The sequence below is a fragment of the Brachycentrus maculatus genome, unplaced genomic scaffold, assembly GCF_059751285.1.
Source record: "Brachycentrus maculatus isolate JH-2025_06_01 unplaced genomic scaffold, ASM5975128v1 h1tg000046l, whole genome shotgun sequence".
NCBI lineage: Eukaryota > Metazoa > Arthropoda > Insecta > Trichoptera > Brachycentridae > Brachycentrus > Brachycentrus maculatus.
The window spans coordinates 170,365-192,860 of NW_028280800.1; the positions used below are offsets into that span (position 1 = coordinate 170,365).

The following is a 22,496-nucleotide window of genomic DNA, read 5'->3' on the forward strand; positions in this document are numbered from 1 at the left end:
AAATTCTCTTTATTTTTGGTACTATTTTTTCAACCCTATAACAAAAATTCCTTATCTTATTCAGAGATACCTATCAGTACCTATCCATCCCATAAGAAAATAAGGTATTTGTCGAAACCGGTTGAAAAATAGTTTTAAAAATAAAATAGTTGCATACAAAGTTGGTGTTTATTATTTTAATAAATTACATTAATTTCAACCCATTATGATTTTTTTCTGTGATCTTAATTTTAAGTACATATGAGTAGTCCACTTGCAAACCATGTTATGTTAAAAAATTATCCAATGGCGGTAATCGGTAGAATATTAAATCTTTTACCGATTCGAGCTTTTTTAAGAGATTTTTGAAAGTGAACTGTCGATCAGCATTGCGAGTTTTAATTTTTCTTTTCCATTTTTTACTCCTAACTTAATGAATTTTGGCAGATTATGTTAAACATAGAGGTTAATATTTTAAATCTTCTACCGATTTCCGCCATTGGTTAAAAAACTTAATTTTTAACATTAGGTACGTGGTTTGCAAGTGCAAGTTTTTGCTCATAGAATTTGTTAAAAAATATTAGTGATTTTACACTCTAATATTTATTTAACATTACTCTGGACTGGTGTCTCCAGTGAACGATCAAGATAACACTGCCTCAATACAACGCAGTGCCTTATGCACCATTGGGAGCGGATAAGGAGTTAGAAGAAGTAGAGGTTAAAGCGTTGTTAAATCGATAGATCTTCCTCGAAAGACATCTGAAGGAAGACCAACGAATTCATGGAGACCATGCAGCAGAAAGATAACATGATTCGAAGGCATGGGCTAGGTGACGTTGTCCATGTTCAAAACTTGTTAAATTGTTACAAAAAATCATCTGATTTTTTGCTGTAGCTCCTGGGTAACGGAGTGCAGAAAATCTCTTCTTGAAATAAGATATTCTGTGTAAATTAAGGGTGGCCAACCCGCGGCCCGCGGAGCATATCACACATTTTTTCTTTGAGTGTACATAAAACCACCAAAAGAACATTCCATCGTAGTTCATGCGTAGTTCATTCATTCGTAGTTCGTATCACATCCCATATATGGAAGTATCTCACTATCGTGACAATTTCTTCTATATACCAATATCCGTGTGAACAATCACGGCCCGTGACAAATCTGTTGTCCTCTCGAATTGGCCGTCGCAGTATGAATATTTCATGAGATGAAAGTGAATTTCGTATTATATTCCAAATAAATCTATGCCGCTATCGGCGAAACAACTTGTTTACTGAATTGTATAAGACACACATATATATATATATATATATATATATATATATATATATATATATATATATATATATATATATATATATATGTGTGTGTGTGTGTTTTATCTTGTTTGCTTTGAATACTAAAAGAAACTTTGTTATACGGCCCGGTAGGAAATTTCATTTCTAAAATTTGGCCCAGCTGCTGAAAAGGTTGGCCACCCATGGACTGTAAACCCTTCTAGATATTGGATCATAGTGCACTTTCCAGACCAATTGAATTTTCTCGGAACTCAGAACTCATCTCGCGCACTCCTTTCAAGAACGTCATAAATCAAAATACTTGATTTTTCAGGAGAACGTTTTTAAAGTTCAAAAATATAATACAATGTTTTAAAAATAAATATCAAGCCACCTTTTGAACTTTTTACTGTGCAACAGATCTTTTAGGTAAAACCTGAAGGTTTTTTCTCCATTTGAAAAATATTTAGTATATTTAAAAAAAATAATTTAACAATACATTTTATTCAAAATGCAAAAACAACACTTTCTGCCCTGTAGCGGGTAAATATTAAGTTTAAAATATGCCTCTTTTGCTGGGATATAGTACATTTTCTGGGCATTCCGAAAACACGCACAACTGAAAATTGACGATTTTCGATTTATGACGTTCTTGGAAGGAGTGAGCGATCTCTCTAAATGAAATATGCCGACACTCCCGCATTCCAATTTGATTAAAAATATGCCGTAGGTACTCTCTTCTCCGAGATTCAACCCTATTACCCTGTAGTGGAATGTACCATTATAAAAATCAAAGTACCCACCCGTATTAATAACAAAGTTCACTATGTGAAAGTACCCTGTTCCAATATTTTAAACTTTTTTAGTAGCAAATAATTTAATTTAAGAAATCACAAGACTATCCGTCTTATTTTAACTAAAGTCCATAAAGAAATGAAGAAGATACGAGTATAAAGAATTGAAATGTGGTAATTTCAATAGTCAGTACTCGTTAAAATCTTAAGGAGTCTAGATGTTTGACTTATTGGTTGATTTACGACCTGTATGCTGGAATTTGTGGACCCTGTTCCAAATATTTAGCACTAGGAGCGGGAACTGACAGGAGTGGTGTCTTTTGAGCACCAGTTTCAACTGCATTAGTACAACTTACCAAAAAAACAGACATAATAAGTAATTTTTCAATTTTGTGATTTTTGTAATTGAAAACATTTAAAAAAAAATGTACTCTTTTTACATTCATATATCGCTCACTTCTTTTAACAACGTCATATATCAAAAAACTTGTTTTTTCAGTAGAACGTTTTTAAAGTTTAAAAATATAGTAAAATGAATTAAAAATAAATATCAAGCCACTTATTGAACTTTTTACTGTGCAACAGATTTTTTAGATTAAACCTGAATCTTTTTCCTCCATTTGAAAAATATTTAGTTTTTTTTTAAATAATTAAACAATCTTCAAAATGCAAAAACAACACTTTCTGCGCTGAAGCGGGTAAATATCAAGTTAAAAATATTCCGCTTTTGCTGGGATAAAGTACATTTTTTGGGCATTCCGAAAATATGCACAACTGCAAAATTGATGATTTTTTTATAAATGACGTTGTTGAAAGGAGTGAGCGATATGTAAAGTACATCGTATCTAATATTCCTCCTTGAATTTAAAAAATATTTAAAATGTTTTTTATTCGCTGTAAAGAGAATTGTATTTATGGCAAAACGTTAAACGATAAAATATGCAAAAAAAACAAGTAAAAATTGTACAATATGCCGCTGATCCTAAAAGCATTTGCAGCATCAAAGCAAAAGTTTTTGACTCTTTACGACCAATCTCAGGAGTTCATTTGAATCACGTGACACGCAAACATCAGCCAATGAGAGGCATTGAATTACCTTGAGCGTCCTTGATGTAGTATTTGCGAAAATGGCGCTATAAAAATTATCCAAAATTATTATTATTAACTTTGACGCCATCCATTTAGAATCGGGGAAAATGATAGTTGTTTATTGGTTTGGCGTTTAATTTGTAGAACTCCATTTTAATTTATGTATTAATTTTTAAATCAAACACAGATTTTTTGAGTCTACTTAGTTGTATTTTATTGGCAAAAACACATAAAAAATTCATATTGTGACCATTGTTTCGCCTCGTTATGGCATTTTCAAACGAATTTTTTAAATGTGTTTTTGTTAATAAAATACAACTTAGTAGATTCAAAAAATCTGTGTTTGATTTAAAAGTTAATACATAGATGAAAATGATAGTCCTCGCGCGTTTAATATCAAAATGTCGTAGCCGTATACACACATAAACACATATTTCCTTTTTTGTTTCGATCAATCGTATTTTCTTTTGAATATATATCTAATAACATTTTTCAAGTAAAAATATAACTTCATCTTTGTCTGGTGCTGCTAAAGTGGACTAGGTATTTCTAAATTACCCTAGAGCAGTTCTAGAAAAAACTTTTAATGAAAATGTCAAGCGACGCGAGATGCAATAACTTACCCGGCTGGCTTGCTAATGAGAGCGAAAATTTGTTTAGACGATTTCTTAATTTCCTGCAAATTGTGCAAATCTCCACCACCGACACTAGGCATCTAAATAATTAAAATAAATAACTGTAATAAATGTATCCATTATAGGATATGACATTTTTGTATTACCCATTATTTATTTTATTTATTTTATTTATTTATTTATTTATTTTCATAATACATAGATACATTCAATATACATATTCATTTCATATACACATTTATTATACGTATTACGGCTCTTTAGGCATGGCCTGTGTTGAGCCGAATACTAACATGGTAATACAAAGTTTATATATATATATTTTAAATTTTTAATATCCATATATTTTTTTTAATGATTAGATTATAAACATAACATACAGGAGATACAAAAATAATTTATGTTTTAAGGTTTTTCAGTGTGATAATTACACCTGGACTTTAATTAATTCACTTTCCACCTTGTCCCTTCCAATGTTAAGTAACCATCGACGGACATTGTTCTTAAAGACCTGATCACTCCTGGAAATCTTAATGGTTTCGGGCAGCAAATTAAATATTTATTATAAAACGCGAAGGATAAAAACATTATTTTTACAACGTTTTGAGTGTGTCCAAATACTTGTTCACAGATCTGGATTATTTCCAATTATATGAGTTATTTTTCTTATTCTTTTTTGACATCTCATCAAAGATGAAGATGAATATGGAAGTCTGAAGAACATTTACGATTTACGAATAAAATTTTGAGTTACAAACAGGCCATTATCTACTTTGCGGGCAAGATCTAGAAAAAATCTTCGAATAATGGCGGGAAAAATAAACAGTAGTGTGTATAGATGAAGTAAGGGAGATATTTTGATTATTTACTAATCTGTACGAAATGGAGTGAGGGCAAAGCTACGTAAAATATATCATAAAATTACACTATAGAGCCAGAGGTTCCCAACCCCGTGTCCGCGGGCACCATGGCGGCCGTGGAACGATTCGTATGTGCCTGCCACTATTCGACAGATACAGATTTTTTAAAATTTGTTAGAGATTTTATATTTTGAGTGCCTTGGTTTATTAAATACGTTTGTATGTTTGTGTTTGTGTTTTTTGATTACTTAGTTTACATTTTGTTAATACTTTTTTTCTGCGTGTTTTGAACAATTTTATTATTTTGAAACATTTTTGTTTATTATTTGTTAATAAATTATGCATAAGAAAATAAATTATGGGAAAATGAGAAGTTATGGAAGGAGTTTATCGGTTAAAAGTAGGTGGTGGCCGCCACCCTACCGATATTTTATAATGTGCTCTAGAGTACAAAAAGGTTGGGAACCCCTGCTATAGAGGGCTATTTTTTGGAGATCTGGACAGATCAGTCTATTTTACGTTATGTTTCATGGGAAAAATATTGCAGTTTACGAAATTTCACGGAACTTAACTATCAATTTCACTAAAAACGTATAAAATATTTAGAAGGTTTTTAAAAATGATAACATACAGACATCTTAAAAAAATTCAAGTATAAAATTAAGTGCATGCAAAATTTTTCTTTCAAAATATGTATACTTTATTTTTAAGTTAAGAAAATTAAACCCTATAATCCATAACGAAGTAAGAAAGAACTCGATTTTAGCGACAATTTTTCGAATAATTGTATGTAAGGAGAGCCATGCGATTTTCACATTATTTTCTAAAATTATACACACGGGAGCGTTAAACTGCGTGCATAAATTTGCCACAGTAAACATACTTTTTTAGTTTGATAATCGATGCAAAATCAATATTTCTAGAGATGTATTTTAATAATATTTTTTTATACTTAAATAGTTTTTTGATCGAACGAGGTGAGTTTCATTTTTAATATATATTTTAATATAACCCATAATAAAAAACCCAACAACCCAAAATTTATATTTAAATTTAAATTTTGATACTTTAATATGTCATCAAAAAAACAAAATATATACTAAGTTTATTTTGTAATGTAACAAATATCGAACATGTTTAATGATTGACAAATTTTTAAACGTATTTCTTTTGTTTATTAGTTTAAAGCTAAATATATTTGATATTATTAACATTTACTTACCTCTATGCCATGTAAATGCGAAGTGAAAAATAAAAATGTTGTTCAATCTAAAGAGGAGAAAAAATCACCAATTCCACTATTTTTTTACCAATAAAATATTTAATCTTCAATGTCACTTCTTTATTTGCTTTTTGAGACTTTTCAAAAGTGGAATATTATCAACAGGATTGCACGGTCCACATCATCCCGACCAACCGACGAATGCAACTAAAGCTCAACCCTCTGTAGGTTGTAGGTAGGTACCTAAATCTAGATGGCTATGAACGTGCGAATCTGTCAACCTTTGGGTTAATTGTTGTTTCTATGGAGTTTGCGCACCAAGTCAGGCGGGAAAATAATGAGACGAAATTCAAATAAATAGATTTTTCTTACTCGTTAGTAAGAAAAATTTTATTATTTGAATTTCGTCAACTCGTTAGTGATGTTTTATACGTAAATAAAGATATTTGGATAAAGCTTTATGGTATATATTACACATTTAACAAATTTGAGGAGAACACGAACAAAAATTTCGTTTAATTTTTACTTTTGCTCTGTATTTTTAGGCAAAAAAAAAGACATTGGAGTCTAAAAATGAAACAGTTCTGTTCGTTTACTAGAGCCAAATGAGAATGGAAATGGATGTCTAAAAGTTCTGTATAAATTTGTAACATTTAAATATTACTACATCACAGTGTAATGTAAGATTAAATAAATAAACACATTAAATAAATAAAAAATCAGACTTCATATCCCTTTGTAAGTAGATGGATGATAAATCTTTATTTTATCACCAGACAAAATATCTTACAAAAATAAATAAAAATGAACAAATTAATAATATAATATTGTAAAAACATTGACCCTGTAAAAATTTGAATATTTTATTAAAATCTTATCTTATTTCGGGTGTTTTTCCAAAAATAAAACCTTATCTTTTCACTGTGATCACAGCGCAGAGTAGTGATTCCACACGGAAGTCAACTAACTAACTTTAACATTTCATCTGGTCTTTTATTTCATATAACTTTGGCATTTTGAAACCGCTTGTGGATACGTATCACCAGAAAGTCAGTATACAAAAAAAAAGGAATTTTTTTTACAGAATACAAGCAGAGTTAAAGTGTACACCACGGGTCGTAAACCCTACCGCATTTAGTGGTCGGTAAAGGCTTCCGTGGTGGACGATTTTTGCTTTTTCTCCCAAAATCTTTGGAAATTCTGATTCACAATTTTTGTTTTTCAGCTTAGCTTCAATAACTAACGTAGTATATTGTAACGATATACACACGGGTCTACCAAACAACAAAATGACTCGACTGCAATCAGTGTTTAACGCTGTAGCGAGACAAATTTTTGGAATTTATTAATTCAGGCACATCACACTACTACTTCACCAACTGCACCGGTTATGCTTTCTCGAAAGGATTCAGTATAAACTCTCTCAACTCATGCATAAATCAATACATAATATGGTCCCAAAGTATCCGACAGAGCTGTGTATTCCAGGCAAATTGGTTGATAGGCGTCTCACGCTTTGATCGGCTACAACTGCTGCAGACAAAGCGATCTGGGCAACTGGATTGAAATATAGGGATGTTAGTGGGCAGGAAATAAATTTTAACTATGAAAAATAAGCAAAAGTGGGCGGTAGGGATAAAAAGGTTGACCACCCATGGTCCACACAAAGAATTTAAAATATTAACTTCCATATGGAATCTCAGCCCTGGTCAGGGTATGAGTATCTTTTCACATCACCAAAAAGGTGGCAATTCTTTACACTGACGGTTGACAGTTAAACCCAATGTAAAAAAAGATGAAAGATCTATGGACGTTGAGTTGAGAAAAATTTTCATTGGTATTGGTGGCACCAAAGCCTATGGAAGGTTTTAGAAGAGGATGAAGGAATGTCTGAAGTGGCTAGATGTATTACCGACCGAATTTCTCCAGGGTATGCTTGGCTACAATAGTTTAGAGACTAGAAGGAATGTGTATTTGATTACGTATTTTTATCAATTGTTGCGCAGTATGATCGATAATCCTGAAATTATCCAGAACATTGGTCTGTATGTTCCCGATAGTTAGCTAAGACAGCGTCGGCATAGATTGTTTCACATTCCTATACACAGGACCAACCTGCCGATGGTTATGCCTGTAGGAAGAGCTACCGCTATTTTGAACAATATCTCATTGGATATCGATCTGTTCCATGTGTCTGAAGGCGTTTTCCGAAGCGGGATTCTTGTACACCTTTAGCAAAAGTTCTTGCATATGTTTTATTTCAATGTATTTTAATGTATACGCTTTTAAATTTTTTTATAGTTTGTAATGTATGTATTAATTGAAATAAATAAATTGAAATTGAAAATAAGTTTTTTTTTTCACTAAATAGAAAATAGTGTTGCGCTGGTTACGCAAATTGCACATTAAAGGGAGATCTTCGCTAAGAAGTTCGTTATTTGGAAGTTATATGATGCAAGTTAAATGTTAGCATGCATCTCAAGGAAAAAGGTGTTTAGTATCTCCATCTGCTGAGAATAGCATAAATAAATGGTAATTACTAAATTGATGGCCTATATTTAGTCCGCCTCCGTAGTGTAATGGTCAGCACGCTCGGCTAACGTTCTGGAGGTCCTGGGTTCGATTCCCAGAGGGGATGTTTTCACTCTAATATTTATTCAATATTACCCTGGACTGGTGCCTGAAGCGGAAGGCTGATCACCTTTCCTTCATGTAACGATCAAGATAACACTGCGTTTGTTTGATGCAGTGCCCCATGCTCCATCGGGGTGCGGATAAGGGTTCGAAGAAGAAGAAGATTTATTTAAAGATTTGAGTAAACAAAGCATCATTCATCATTCTAACTCTTTTCCGCACTCAATGATGCAAAAGACGCTGCATTGCATCGAAGCATTGTTATCTCGATCACTATTTACATGAAGGCAAGGTGATCACTCCTGCGCTTCAGGGACCAGCGTACATATGCACAAAAAATAAAGACAATGTGTGATTTGTGAATAATTTTATTAAAAACATAGTTCAATCAAAATTAATTCAGTTTTACTTACATAGAAAAGAAAAAAAAACATTGTGATTAATATACACAGATAAAATAAATAACATTTTAAAATGTATTTGTGGGTTTGTTCAGAATTATGATGAAAACAGTGAGAAATTAAAAAAAAACATATATACAAACATAAATAATAATTTTGCATAATTCATATGGCGCCATTTTGGTCGAGTACAGGCCCATTGTTATAATATTATATGTATGATATTTTCTTGGACAAAACAAGAATAAAAGTCGAAGGTACTTTCCTTTGGGTACAGTGTAAGATAAGGCGTAAATAGGACGCAGCAAATCTTGGTCACAACTTGCTCACTCCTTTCAAGAACGTCGTAAATCAAAAAACTTGATTTTTCAGAATGTTTTTAAAGTTTAAAAATATAATACAATGTATTAAAAATAAATACCAAGCCACTTATTGAACTTTTTACTGTGCAACAGATATTTTTAGGTAAAACCTGAATTATTTTTCTCCATTTGAAAAATATTTAGTATATTTGAAAAAATAATTAAACAATACCTTTTCTTCAAAATGCAAAAACAACACTTTCTGCTCTGTAGCGGGTAAATATTAAGTAAAAATATGACACTTTTGCTGGGACATAGTACATTTTAAGGGTATTCCAAAAACGTGCACAACTCAAAATAGATGATTTTTGATATATGGCGTTGTTGAAAGGAGTGAGCGAACTGTCGCCAAGAAAAGGCAATTCAGTTGGCTTGGCCATGTACTCCGCATGCCTCCTGAGAGCCGCCATCAAGCTTGCCTCTTTTACAAGGCATCAGGTTCGCGCTACCCAGGACGACCACTGCTGACAATTCGTTGGCAGTTCTCGTAAGAACTTCGGGACGCAGATCTGACTTGGGAGGATGCAAGGAAGCTGACAGCCGACAGAAAAGCCTGGACACAGTTTGTGGACTCCACACTTAGGGAGCGGATATGGTTTAATAATTTAATAATAATACAGTGTAAGATTGCCTGGTCAAATTTGTCGCATCTGACTCCAGGTCTGTTAGGGTTGCATAGCCATCAAATGCAGTTTTAACACATTTAGAAACAAGATTTACAAAATGATTTCATAATAAAAAATTATGGTTTATTTATTTATTCAGAAAAATATTTTGTAAAATAATTTTAAAAAAACAGTAGTGTCGTCTCATTTTTTTTTTGTGAAAGGGTAAAAACACGACCGCCAGATAGAACAGCGCCGGTCAAAAATAAAGGACAGAAATGAATAATTAGTACAAATATCAAAAAGGGAAGTCTTTTCTCCACAATAATATTAAATCAAAATATGTATTACCTAAGACTAGTATTAGAGAATATTTTTTAAATATTAAATTTACAGTAATTTCTTTTATATAAATAAACCTATGATTATGAGAAATTTAATTGTTTTGTTTTAGGATTTTTTCTTTTATAAAAAAATTCATAATTTAAATTCTGAAAATATAGAATAAAAAATGAAGAAACAATGTAAACATGAAAAGCCTTTGAGCCTTTAACATTTTTTAGAACTTATACATTAACCTTTCCCTTCCGGTGCTAAAATAAAAACGCGCGTCCTAGTGTAGGGTAGTTACTACACAATGAAAAATTAGCAATTTTAAATTGGAAAAATACGGACATTCATATCTAATCCTCTTTTATTTAGATTTATTTGCTGAAAACATTAAAAAACCATCTGGCAACGATCATGGAACAAGCATAGGTCCACTCTTGTCAGAAGCCCAAAGGTGACTGCCGACTGCCGCTGGCAGCTAGCCAGACAACATTGAGCTTTGAGCTCCTCACGCTTGCACAGTGCAAGTATGCAAGAGTGAGATGCGAATAGTGTTGCGGTTCTCGTACACTCTTCACACGCTGTTTATACGCGAATTTATTTCCGATATTCACAAAATACCTCCAATGTACCCGATAAATTCTGGTTATTATTAATTTTATTTTTTAAATCAATGCGTAAATATGTTATGGAGGAATACCTAAAATCTTAGAGTTGTATGTATTATATTTATAGAAATAATGATGGTTATTAGAAGCAATGTGTACAAGGTACACAACACTGGGAAGGGAGAGTTAATATTGTAATAATATTATTTTATTTATTATATCAGACACTGGATTATTCACCCTACGGATGAGATGTCAATTTTGAAGGTGTCTTAACTATTTATGAAACAGGTATCATTCTTCCCTTTTTTATGAAAGAAGATGGAAGTCTGAGCATCCCAGAGCTTACGACCTGTAAAAAATTGGCATGACTGCCAACCTTCAGACTGGAGTGGAACAGTAAGAAGAATTATTTCTCATGTTACACTGTTATTAGAACCAGAATAGCGGATATCATAGATCGCGTAGCAAGACTGAAGTGGAAATGGGCAAGACATGTTGCAAGACAAGACCCACAAGATGGACCCCCAAAATTTTTAAGGAGACCTTGGGAGAATAAGAGAAGCGTTGGAAGACCTCAAAAAGATGGTCCGACATCATATTTTATTTTTTGAATAAAGAGAATTATTTGTGTTTTTATTATTTACACAAATATTTCAATTTCATACTATTTCTGTGAGCCTAAAGCCGCTTGTGGACTACATGAAATTTTACCATCCGGCAGTCTGGTTTTGAAAAATGAAAGCGACTACAATATTTTAACATGATCGAATTTACGGGTATGTAACGTGTTTACGCACCAATCAAGAAAGATGGACAAAATCACAAGCTAATCCAAGCCAATCATGGTTTTAAAACGCTAACTGACGTGCCGGACGGTAAAATTCCGTGCAGTGCACAAACGCACTAAGCGGCTCATTATTAGAAATAGGTATCAAATTGTGGTAATGTGGGTTCGAACCGAGAAACTTTGATTTAAGAGTCCGCGACAATAACCACGGGACCACAACCCGACACAACATAGCTGCTGTGGGGAGTAAAAATTGATTGCGAACTGCAACCGACTGAAAAAATTGAAGGATATAGAAGAGGCCTATATCCACAGTGGAGGACAGTAAGCTGAAGAATATGTTACACATACTATCTGTTTTTTATATATTTTTTTTATAGATACATCAGGACTACCAATTCATCCGTAACCAGTTGGCTTTTAAGATCAATACAGTTCAAAGGTGACCAGACCGTATTAACTATTTCCATCATAATTCTGTTTCTGTTCCCACGCCACACACAGGTATAATATATATTTACAAATATTATGGCAGTGTCGGTACCAGCAGTACAAAAAATCCTATATATTTACATGGTAAACATAATTTAACTCGTCCATTCTTATGACCATTGCATCATAGTCAGTGTTCAGTGCTTCGGAGCGTGACTAGACTAAAGATCGGCCAAATTATCACTATCCCAATTTTACGTGACTTTACTGGTGACATTCTCCAGACTGCAACTGCCCGCAATGTCATGCTCGACAATGTCTATTTCGTCGTCGTAAAATAAATTCATTTCCGGTGTCCTTTGCACATCCTGATCTCCGTTTAATTTTTCATCTTCTAATTCGCACAGATCTTCGATCGCCTCATCATTCTTATTGTGACTTAAACTATCAGTACCGGATCTAGTGATGCCGTCGCAGCTGTCTTCCACTTCTACGGGTATCACTTCCATTTCGTTTTCGAGATTGATCGCTTTGGAATTTCCACTGTCAATTTTATCTGTATCGCAAACATCCTCATCGATTTGGATACAGTTATTTGAGATCTTGGCAGCGGATTCTTCGTCGCCGATCACTGAATCTTCAGAGTGCATTTCTTGCAAGAGTTCATTCCCGTTGTTAAGACTATCTTCGAGCATCTGGTTAGGATTATCTTTTGTTGATTTTTCTAATATATCAATTTCTTCCACCAGTTCTACAGCTGATTTCTCTAAGGGTGTTTCTTGTAGGTGATTTTCATAATTTGGATTATCTTCTAATATTTTATCTTCAGAATCATTGGCACATATCTTTGTTACATCGTCTTCTATGATTTGTATACATTCTTTGGAAACAGTACTTGTACAAACATCAGCTCCCGTTACGCTTACAATTTTAGGCACCACTTCATCCGTTGCATTATCATCTTCGGCGAGACAGTCCGGTTGTGAACTAGTTTCAGAAGGCTCCGGGGCATCCATGCTATCGTCCACTTCCATGATGTCGCTGTTACAACTTTTACTAACTACATTATCGGTTTTGTTTAGAGACTGCGAGCTCTCATCTTCTATTAAATTAATTCCCGACATGACAGAACCGGGTCGGATTGTTGTCAGCTTGTTGAAATCTTGACATTTTGTCTTGGCTTCACTCTTGCAACTGTCTTGGGAATCTGAAGAGCTCAACTCTATGAGAGAGAAACAGCTGCTGTTGGAGTGATTACTATCTTCATTGGAGTCCTCTTCCAATTTCCTTTTTCTAATTTTTTTAGGGTCTACTTTTTCTAACTTCAAATATTCGCATATTTCTGTGAGAGAGGTACTCGGATTGCCAGACTCTTCGCTAACTTCTTTGTTTTCTTCTTTGCCTTCGTCAGTTTTCTGCTCCGCGTCCCCTTCGGTGGCAGGACTATCCGCAGTTGCATCCTCGTCGTCAGAATCACTGGAACCTTCGGATTTGTCAGCATCTGCATCGGGAACTGCCTCAGCCACGAGCTTCATGTTTGACTGTTTTTCAGCAAATCTGAAATTAAATATAAAGATTATTTCTTTACTTACATCAAATTAAACCTCTTTTGCCGAAGGACTTAATGAATGATAGCTTTTTAAAAATGATACGAATAAATAAGTTGCTAAGTACCAGGTGTACAAGTATGAAATGTAGATTTTATATCCAAAAAAAATGTTAAATTAGAAAGAATGAGAAAAGGTAGTTTATTCAATTTTACTTTTTCATATTTTTCATGTTTTATTAAATTTGTGGATGCCAGAAAAATCTTCCTCTTTTGCTGCGAACCAATCATCGATCCATTTTTCACATCTTGAAAGGAACCAAAGCGCTGCTCACTAAGTACGTGTTCCATGCAAACAAGTAATAATCGAAAGGAGTCAAGTCAAAGTACAATCGTCTTTGGAGGAAGATGATTCTTAAACACAAAGTCAGTTCTCTTAGCTGAAGAGCAACAATTGCTTGCAATTTCAAATCTACATACTTTTTTAGCAGTTTTGAACATTATACCAGTCTGATGTCGGTAACGACGAAACCCGGTCGCTGGTCAAATAAAAATAAAGTGTAAAAGCTAAAAATATTGGTTTTAATCTAATAATATATTATACTTCATAAAAAAAGCTATTTTAATAGGAAACGAGTGTATAATCACTTATTTGCGATAGATCTTCATTGAGAAATTATACCCAATACCGCAAGATCATTTATTTATTTATTTATTGAACGGCTAAAGCCTTTAACATAATACATATATACAGTATCTAATATAAAAATACACTAATAGAGAAACAAAAAGTCTTAAACATAAAATAATAATAAAATAACAAATAGTAAGCACTGGTAAATACACGTCTCCTTCACACACTATCAGCGAGCAGCGAGAGAGAGTGAAACGCAACATTTAAATTTATCCATTATAACATGGAGAAGAAATGCTGAGAAAGTACAGACTTCAAGGTGGATAACAATATATTAAATAAATCTATACTATCAAAAGCATTGGCTAACATGTGAAGCCGCGGAATGGGAGAGAACATGGCATAGTTTGCATTATGTACAAATACTGCGAATACAGATTTTTGCCTAGTACCCCTTCGACGCACACCATGTGCCTAATCTTGGCTGATAAGAGCAGCCCCTACACTTTTTTCAGTATTGTATCAATTTCATTTTCAATGTGTGCAATCTATTTTCGAAGAATTGGCAACTACATATTTCATAGTCATACAGGGGAAAGTGACCAAGCATATTTTTTACAAAAATGTGATTATTGACTGTTTGATATCTTACTAGCTTAATATTGCCATGAAAAAATCCCAAAGAGATTTTAAACTTGGGAGTATAATATATTGACTTAAAAAATGACTAACTGCATTGATGTTTATTTTCTTGCCAAGCAAACGGCATTTAAATGACCCTCCTGAACATTTTACGTTTCGTTAGTTGGTCACTTTCTCCTGTACGACTACGATATATTTGGGAGTAGTAAAATATGGTAAAGCGACATACTGGTTAAGTACTTCCATCTCCCTGTGCTTGGACAGCTCTCTGTTCCTGTGCAGTGCGGCGGCGAGCTCCGGATCATCATCGGCCGGGTCGGGGTCGCAGCCCAGCCTCCAGCTCAGGTCCTCGTACTCCTGCTCCCGCCGGCGCTGCTGCAGCAGGGTGCCAATCTCCAGGAACGCCATGCGAGCTGCGACCGGTAACAGTAAAAAATCCCCTTTATTTATGGATTTGGCGTTTAACTTGTAGAACTCTATATCAATTTATATATTAAAAGTTAAAATCAAATACTGATTTTTTGAGTCTACAAAATTGAATTTTTTAAATTTGTTAAAAAAAAACATATAATAATAAATTTGTTGACAATTGTTTTGCCTTGTTATGGCATTTTCAAACTAATGACATTGGGTACTCGCGGAAATTCATCACAAAAGCTCTAAAGCTTAACAAAAAAATAAAGGATCCTAACCAGGACCTTGACAGGACACTGCAGACTGAGGAATCACATGATAAAATTTCGACTACATGACTCCCCAGTCTACAGATTTTGTATGGAGCATAACGAAACACTAATCCACATTCTCTATAATTGTGATGCACTCGCTCGCAAACAAAGTCACATCCTTGGAGGATCACTACTATACTTCGAGAAGGTGAAGCTGCTACCATCAAGACAGGTTGTGAGCTACATGATTCATGTAGGTCTTAAGAGCGAGCTATGATACACAGGAATGTTACAATAGACCTAATATGGTCGCAGTGACATAAGGCAGTGTTCCACAAACTTTTTTCTGTTCAAGATATACCTGCCAAATGAAGAAATTTTAGATGTACCGTAGAACGGGGCTACTTGTACTTTGATGTGTTACTTGAGCCCAGCACAAAAAAAAATATTTATATAGTGGTATCGATCGAAGTATCGTGACAATAAGTGTCACCTGTCAGGGAAACAATGAATCATGTCGATACCTTCATTATTGTAGACCAAATACAGATTTTTTTTTTTTTGTACTGGGCTCAGGTAACACATCAAAGTTCAAGTAGCCCCCTTCTAAGGTACACAAAAGAAAAAAATATAACTTATTTAATATTGATTTAGTAGATTATCGATAAAATTAAGAAAGGTGTGTTGAGATGGTTTGGACATGTGCAACGAATGAGTGACGAAAGAACGGTAAAACAAATTTATGAGGCGAATGTTAATGGGAAAAGAAGCAGAGGAAGACCGAGAAAAACGTGGCACGATCAGGTATGCCAAATACTTGAAAGTGGTCAGGTTAGGAGTCGTAACAATCGGCGGGTATGTATGAGGAGATGCATGAACGTGGAAGAGGCGAAGAATGTTTGCAAGGACAGAGTGGTGTGGCGCTCTATTCTCTCTGCCTACCCCTGCGGGGAAGCGGCGTGATGGTTAGTTAGTTAGTTAGTTAGCCTGCTTAACTGAGCGCAGGCAATCAAAATTTGTGAGTTGTAATTATCTTCACAAAACGAGACTTTTTTTCTGCGTTTTTTTGTGTGTATACATATTAGGTTAAAATCGTTAAAAACAATAAAAAATGTATTAAAAAAGAACTCCACCGACAAGACACACAAGGTGGTTTGGTGGGTCTCTGCAAAAAAAAATGTTCTAAATATGTAAAAATTGTGTTTAAATAAATATAGTATACAAATAAAAAAATTTAAAAAAAAAAATCACCAACTAATTGCCACGGTGTACCAGTGTGCTGCGGCACACACTTTGCAGAACACGGACATAAGGGATGCAAGATCCCTTGACCTCATATAAAAATATAAAAATAAAAAATTAACCTTCGCTATGCAGCTCATCGGGCCGCATCTCCATGCCTTGGTCCTTGGCGCAGACCTCCACGCACTTGCGCACGTCCAGGAAGTCGGGGAACCAGTGCGGGCGCGCGGCGGCCGAGGCGCGCACGGCGCTCACGAGGCGCGGCAGGCGCCCGCCGCACAGCGCCAGCCGCGACAGCCCGCGCACCTCGCGCGCCCGCCGCGCCTCGTCGCGCTCGCCCGTCAGCGAGCACAGCTTCCTGTAGATGCGCACCAGCCGGGACTTGTACCTGGTACCCACACAGACAATATCAACACATTGTTAGTGGGAATCACTTTTACATACTGCTAGTAGAGAGTGGAAGATGCTTATAAGCGTTCTATTTGCTTACTTTTAGCAGAGCCAGGACTTGTATCTGGTATTGTACTGACACAGACAATATTAACAATGTTTGCGGGAATCGCTTTTACATACAGTTAGTAGAGAGCGGAGAGCATTCTATTTAATATAAGTACGTAAATTTGAAAAACAACCATGCATGCGTTGTGCAGTTAACGGTGCTTCTATAGAAAACGACAATAAATGTGATGTGCAGCTTACGGATTAACACATTATGTTATTTATTTTTTTGGCATTCACTTTGTGGTAAGACATTTATTATAAACAAAAAACTTTTTGTTTTTTTACTATCAAACATTTATCAGATTCAAACACGTAGATGGAAGCATCTGTAGCTTCTGAAACTAGTTGTTAAAGTATAATACTGAAGTGGTAAAAAAACAAGTGTTATATTTATGATTCAAAACATTGTGTGCGGGAAATGCTTGAAAGCGTGTTTTACATACTGTTGGTAGAGAGCAAAAGATGCTCATAAGCGTTTTATTTGCTTACTTTTGGTATAGCGCAAAATGCCAAAAATCATTGTACAGATTAGATTTGAGTTTGCTGTTACTTGTGATTGGTATACGACCCTAATTAGTTTACTAATTAGGGTCGGGGTTGATGAAAAAACCACCCGACAAAAATATACACTATCTGCGGGCGGATTCGCGCGCAAAATAGAGATAAACATCTCTGAAAAGAATAAATAACATAAAACCATACTGTATACATCGATATGAGATCAAAAGATGCAGCGAAAGTCATGCGTAAAAATAACTTACACTCAATTTACGATAAGTCGAGTGAAAAGGTCAAATTACCCTTCCCGCCCAACACCACCAGACGAGTGAAATGGTAAAATTACCCTTCCCGCAGATAGTGTGTTTTAAGTTATATTATTTGATAAAGAATCACATTGATAAACAGTCAACCAGCTCACCTATCTGCCAGCAAGTAGGCCGAGTTTTCATCATCATCATCTCCGATTTCCCTCTCCTCTAGCTTATGGATAGCTTTATTGAGTTTCCTCATGGCCCTTTCCAGCTTCTTTATTCTCCCGGTCACCACGCTGTCTTCCGCGTCGTCTTCCTCCTCTTCTTCTTCCCCTTCCGAGGCGTCTCCTTCGTCATCCTCGTTCGTCTTGTCTCCCTTTCTTCTCTCCGAAGAGTTGTCTAAGAAAGAATTGAGATTACATTTTAAAAATTTATCAATTAAACATCTAGCCAGTAAAAGAATATTGAAGCATTCGAAATATGGTACAGTAAAACCTCAATATAACGGACTAATTAGGGGGGAGGGGAGGCTGTCCGTTAAAGCCGAAAGTCTGTTAGGTTTAAATAAAAAAAATTTAAAAATATGAACACTTATTTAGATGTAAATGAATAGTATAAAACACAAACAAAATTCTAATTATAATTTATATTTGAAGCACTAACTTTGTGATTTTTCATTTTATAATTAAAATGTAACTTTGTTTTAAAATCACTATAAATATTTTATTGTAACCTAAATATAATGTCTGGCCTACAGATTGGTATGAATCAAAGCATAATTTCACCCTTACATTTTTCCTCCTTCCTTTTATTTTTCACCCTTCGGACTTTGAGTTCATCCACCACGTCTTTGATGTACAGGAACAGGCTGTCCGGGTTGCGGGTCATGTCTCTTATCTTCTCCTCTATGTACTTGCTGAAGCTCCGGGACTCGGTAAAACTGGGATGCACGGACAAATAATAAGCCTTTACTTTTTTCTCAATGATCTTCTTCATGTCGTCGGACTGGTCTAACTTAAAACACAACTCGATAAACCTCTGGTACGTCTCGCCGATGGTCCGCTCCGCTTGATCAAGCCTCTTCTCAGGCGGACTGGAGACTTTTTCCTTTTTCTTCGGAGAGGTTTTGATAAATTCCTCCACTTTTAAAACGTCTTCTGGGTTTATGGTTATTTTAACCTCTACATTCTTTATTTCGACAGCAACCTTTTCCGGAGATTTTTCTCTCTTTGATAATATTACTTCCTCGATAGGTTTACCATCGATATCGGTTGATTTCTTCTCTGCGACTTTGTCTTCTTCACATTTTACTTTCTGTTCTTCGGTTTCAGAAGTTTTGACTGGCGAATCTAGGATTTCTATGCAACTTGACGAGGTCTTTATATTATTGATAACTGCATTAGTTTTGTTCTTTTTGGGTGTGTAAAAAGAAATGGGTGTTTTTGGATCATCTATACTAGATTCTTCGGCCAATGGATTGACGTCTTCGACGAAATCGACATCAGGAGAGACGGCGTCCGAATCTTTATCAGCGTTTTCAATCGAAGGACAATGAGGAGGGATTTCGATAGTTATTTCATTTTCTTTCATATCGTCATTTTTGTCAACCTTCTCCCCGGGGGTGAAATCAAACTCTACGGGTATTTCCGAGCCTATTTGGTTGGTAATATTGTATTCTTCGTCGTCGTCGTCGTCCAACTCTACCGTGGCTATCGTGCGGGGTTGGACATTGGGTAATTTCTTCTTGACGACAACGTTAGCCGGCGACACGGGGCGTTGCTTGAGCACGGGTTGCCCCGATGTCCTTTTGATGGTTATTCCTGCCGGCAACGCGCTGATTACTTTATCGGACATTCTCTTCACATTATTGGCTAGAGATCTGGTGCTGAGAATGAACGGCGTGGTGGTCGAGTGGTTTTGCGGCACCCTATTTTGCAGCCTCATGTTTGGTTGCGGGACGATCGGATACTGAACTTTTTGACCCTTGGGTGTATTTCTTTGAATGACTGGAAACACGTGCCCCAGTTTGGTTGGAGGGTGGGAAGACGTCATCCGTATGGGCATTGCCGTTCCCGACCCCCCACTATTTTGTCTAACATTATTGCCAAAAGGATTCGGGTTAGGGGCTTTTATTTTCATAAATGGGGCAACATTCTTGATTACATTTTTTCTCTGTAGCGTGACATTATTTACATGTACTGGCACTTGAAGATGTTGTTTTCCAAGGGGTTTTGCTGCAGGAGAAATCTGAAAAACAACATAGCTATTATTATAAAATGTCCAATTCGTAATGTAGTGGTCCACGAGGTTAGTAATTCTCTTTCAGATGGATTAACCTTTGCTAATAATTTTACTCTGCAAATGCATAAATTTCCTTAATCCCATCACAATAACTTTTTTGCTTGTTTTGAGATATCGATAAGAAAAAATTTTGGTAATCCCTATGGATTAAATTCAGTGTTTATTTACAGAGATTTCAAAACTCCAAAATTTTTTTTAATAAATTAGTAAATGTGTAGTTAAAAAACTAACCAGAAAAGAAAGGATACACTTTAACCCTTTGCGCTGGCGACAATATGTCGACATGGTAAATTCCCCAGTAAATCGGTTGGCGACCACATGTCGCCACTATGTACCGTTATGTTGTTTAAATAATAAAAGGCCGGGATACATACTAACGCAGGTTCAACTCTGTCACTGAAAACATTAGTAGATCAGTTGGTAGGGGACGTTTGGCAGATTCCAAGTAGGCCGTCTACTCCTTAAACTGAGGTCCGCCTGGATGGCAAACTACATGTTTTGTGTATAGGATCAAAGAGATACTGCGTGGTTTGCTCACGGAGGGACAAAAATTGGCAAAGAGACTTTTGAATTTTGTGACACTTGTCCTGGGCAGCGTAGGATGCATTTGGAAGATTGTTTTGTTTGATACCATACATTGAAACACCATAAAATTATAAAATAGTAACCAATTGTCATTATTTTTCTTAAATAAACCATTTTAAACACTTATCTATTGTTTTATTGTCAATTTGCATTGTACCCATTTCCAGTTTTTTTTTTTTTTTTTCTAAAATCAACTATTTTTGTTCAGATTTGCAAAAAAAAATACACTCGAGTTACTGGTACGTCATACAAAAAAGTCTCGAGTGCAAAGGGTTTAAACTATTACATACATATATATGCCGGTTTATTAATGTAACTATGAAAATAAAAACTTTCAAAATTGTATAAATGTCACTAACAAGTCAGTGTAAAGCTGTCAGTTTTCGAAGCCAAATATTCAAACTGATATTCCAAGTTCATATTAAAACTTTTTCGGGTTATTTTTCACACAAATACTAGACTAAACTTTAATTCTCCTAACAGCCTGTGCCATCAAACTTACCTTAGGTTTTTTATTGGCAGGTCCACTTTCTTCGTCCGAAGAATCTAAGGTTATCACATCGTCCGACATTTTGACACGAATGATGCCTTTAAGAAAAAAATACTTCTAAGGACAATTTTCTTTGAACAATATCGAAAATTCCATTAATTTTATAATAAACTTAAAAAAAACTCAATCAACAGGGTTCACGTAAAAGAAAACAACGTTCATGTTCGCAAAGAAACAAAACACCAACGCCACTAGAAACTCAAATTTTAGCAGTCTTGCGCAAATAGCTCTGAACGTAATATTGCCAGCGTAAAATATTTTCCTTATTTCATGGTATTTTTTCTTAGTTTACGGAAGTGTGCGCATAATGCAATGTATTATTTTGTTGGACTAAACTGTTCTTAAAAATAATCGTTTACTGTAAGAAATTATCTGTTGACCTTGTTTTTAACTCTTCTTAATCGTACTGTACTATTATGATTTGAAAATCGTAAGTAATATTCAACATTATCTCTATTGACACGAACTGTACCACCAGCGCACACCAGTATAAGTTAATGATGAATGTAGAAATCAAATTGTTCCAATAAACGTCGATGTTTTTAAATAACATAATGAAGTAGAATATAAAGTGTTTCGTGGTTAAATAGTTTTTATTGCTGGAACGTCTGTTAAGAAACATTTTGAGAAAATAACAATTTTCAAAGGAGTTCATGAAGGAGTTGTAAAATAAAAATGACTCATTTCATTCAACTTAACACGTTTGTTACGATAAATTTACAAGGAGTTTGTGAAGCAGACTTACTTCATTTACTCCCATTTTTTCAATGAAATGCACTGCAGGTAGTTTTAGGCACCGGGTGCATTCAATGTTAACCATTAAATAGGTACCCGCCTTAAAACAGAGAATTTTAATTTGTGAAGTATTGTTAAACTATTTTTTTTTATGGGGGTCTGGAAAATAATGAAAGGTTATTCTGCCGATTTTCCATTTTTTGTAATCTGCTAGCACACGAACGTTTTTGGCTTCGGAAATCCATACAAAACGTAAATGGTTAATTTATTACGAACAGAAAATATTTACAATTCAGAATGAGGATTTTATACAAACGG

General features: G+C 34.9%; 1 protein-coding gene across 1 annotated transcript; it reads right to left on the reverse strand.

Moving 5' to 3' along the window:
• Positions 1-11,407: 11,407 nt before the first annotated feature.
• LOC148312256 (uncharacterized) lies at positions 11,408-21,703 on the reverse strand. The gene is made up of 6 exons (XM_088277534.1): positions 21,396-21,703; positions 18,799-20,254; positions 18,175-18,406; positions 16,877-17,142; positions 15,074-15,257; positions 11,408-13,579 (listed from the first exon to the last, which is right to left on the reverse strand). Exons 1-6 carry the CDS (start codon positions 21,462-21,464, stop codon positions 12,277-12,279), a joined length of 3,510 nt encoding a protein of 1,169 aa, XP_088133660.1. The 5' UTR covers positions 21,465-21,703; the 3' UTR covers positions 11,408-12,276.
• Positions 21,704-22,496: the final 793 nt, after the last annotated feature.

Coding starts and splice junctions, on each gene's coding strand:
- LOC148312256 (XM_088277534.1), bottom strand. CDS start 21,464: ATGTCGGACGATGTGATAACCTTAGATTCTTCGGACGAAGAAAGTGGA. Junction 20,255..21,395: donor CTGCCAATAAAAAACCTAAG/GTAAGTTTGATG, acceptor GTTGTTTTTCAG/ATTTCTCCTGCAGCAAAACC. Junction 15,258..16,876: donor CGATGAGCTGCATAGCGAAG/GTTAATTTTTTA, acceptor TACCGGTCGCAG/CTCGCATGGCGTTCCTGGAG.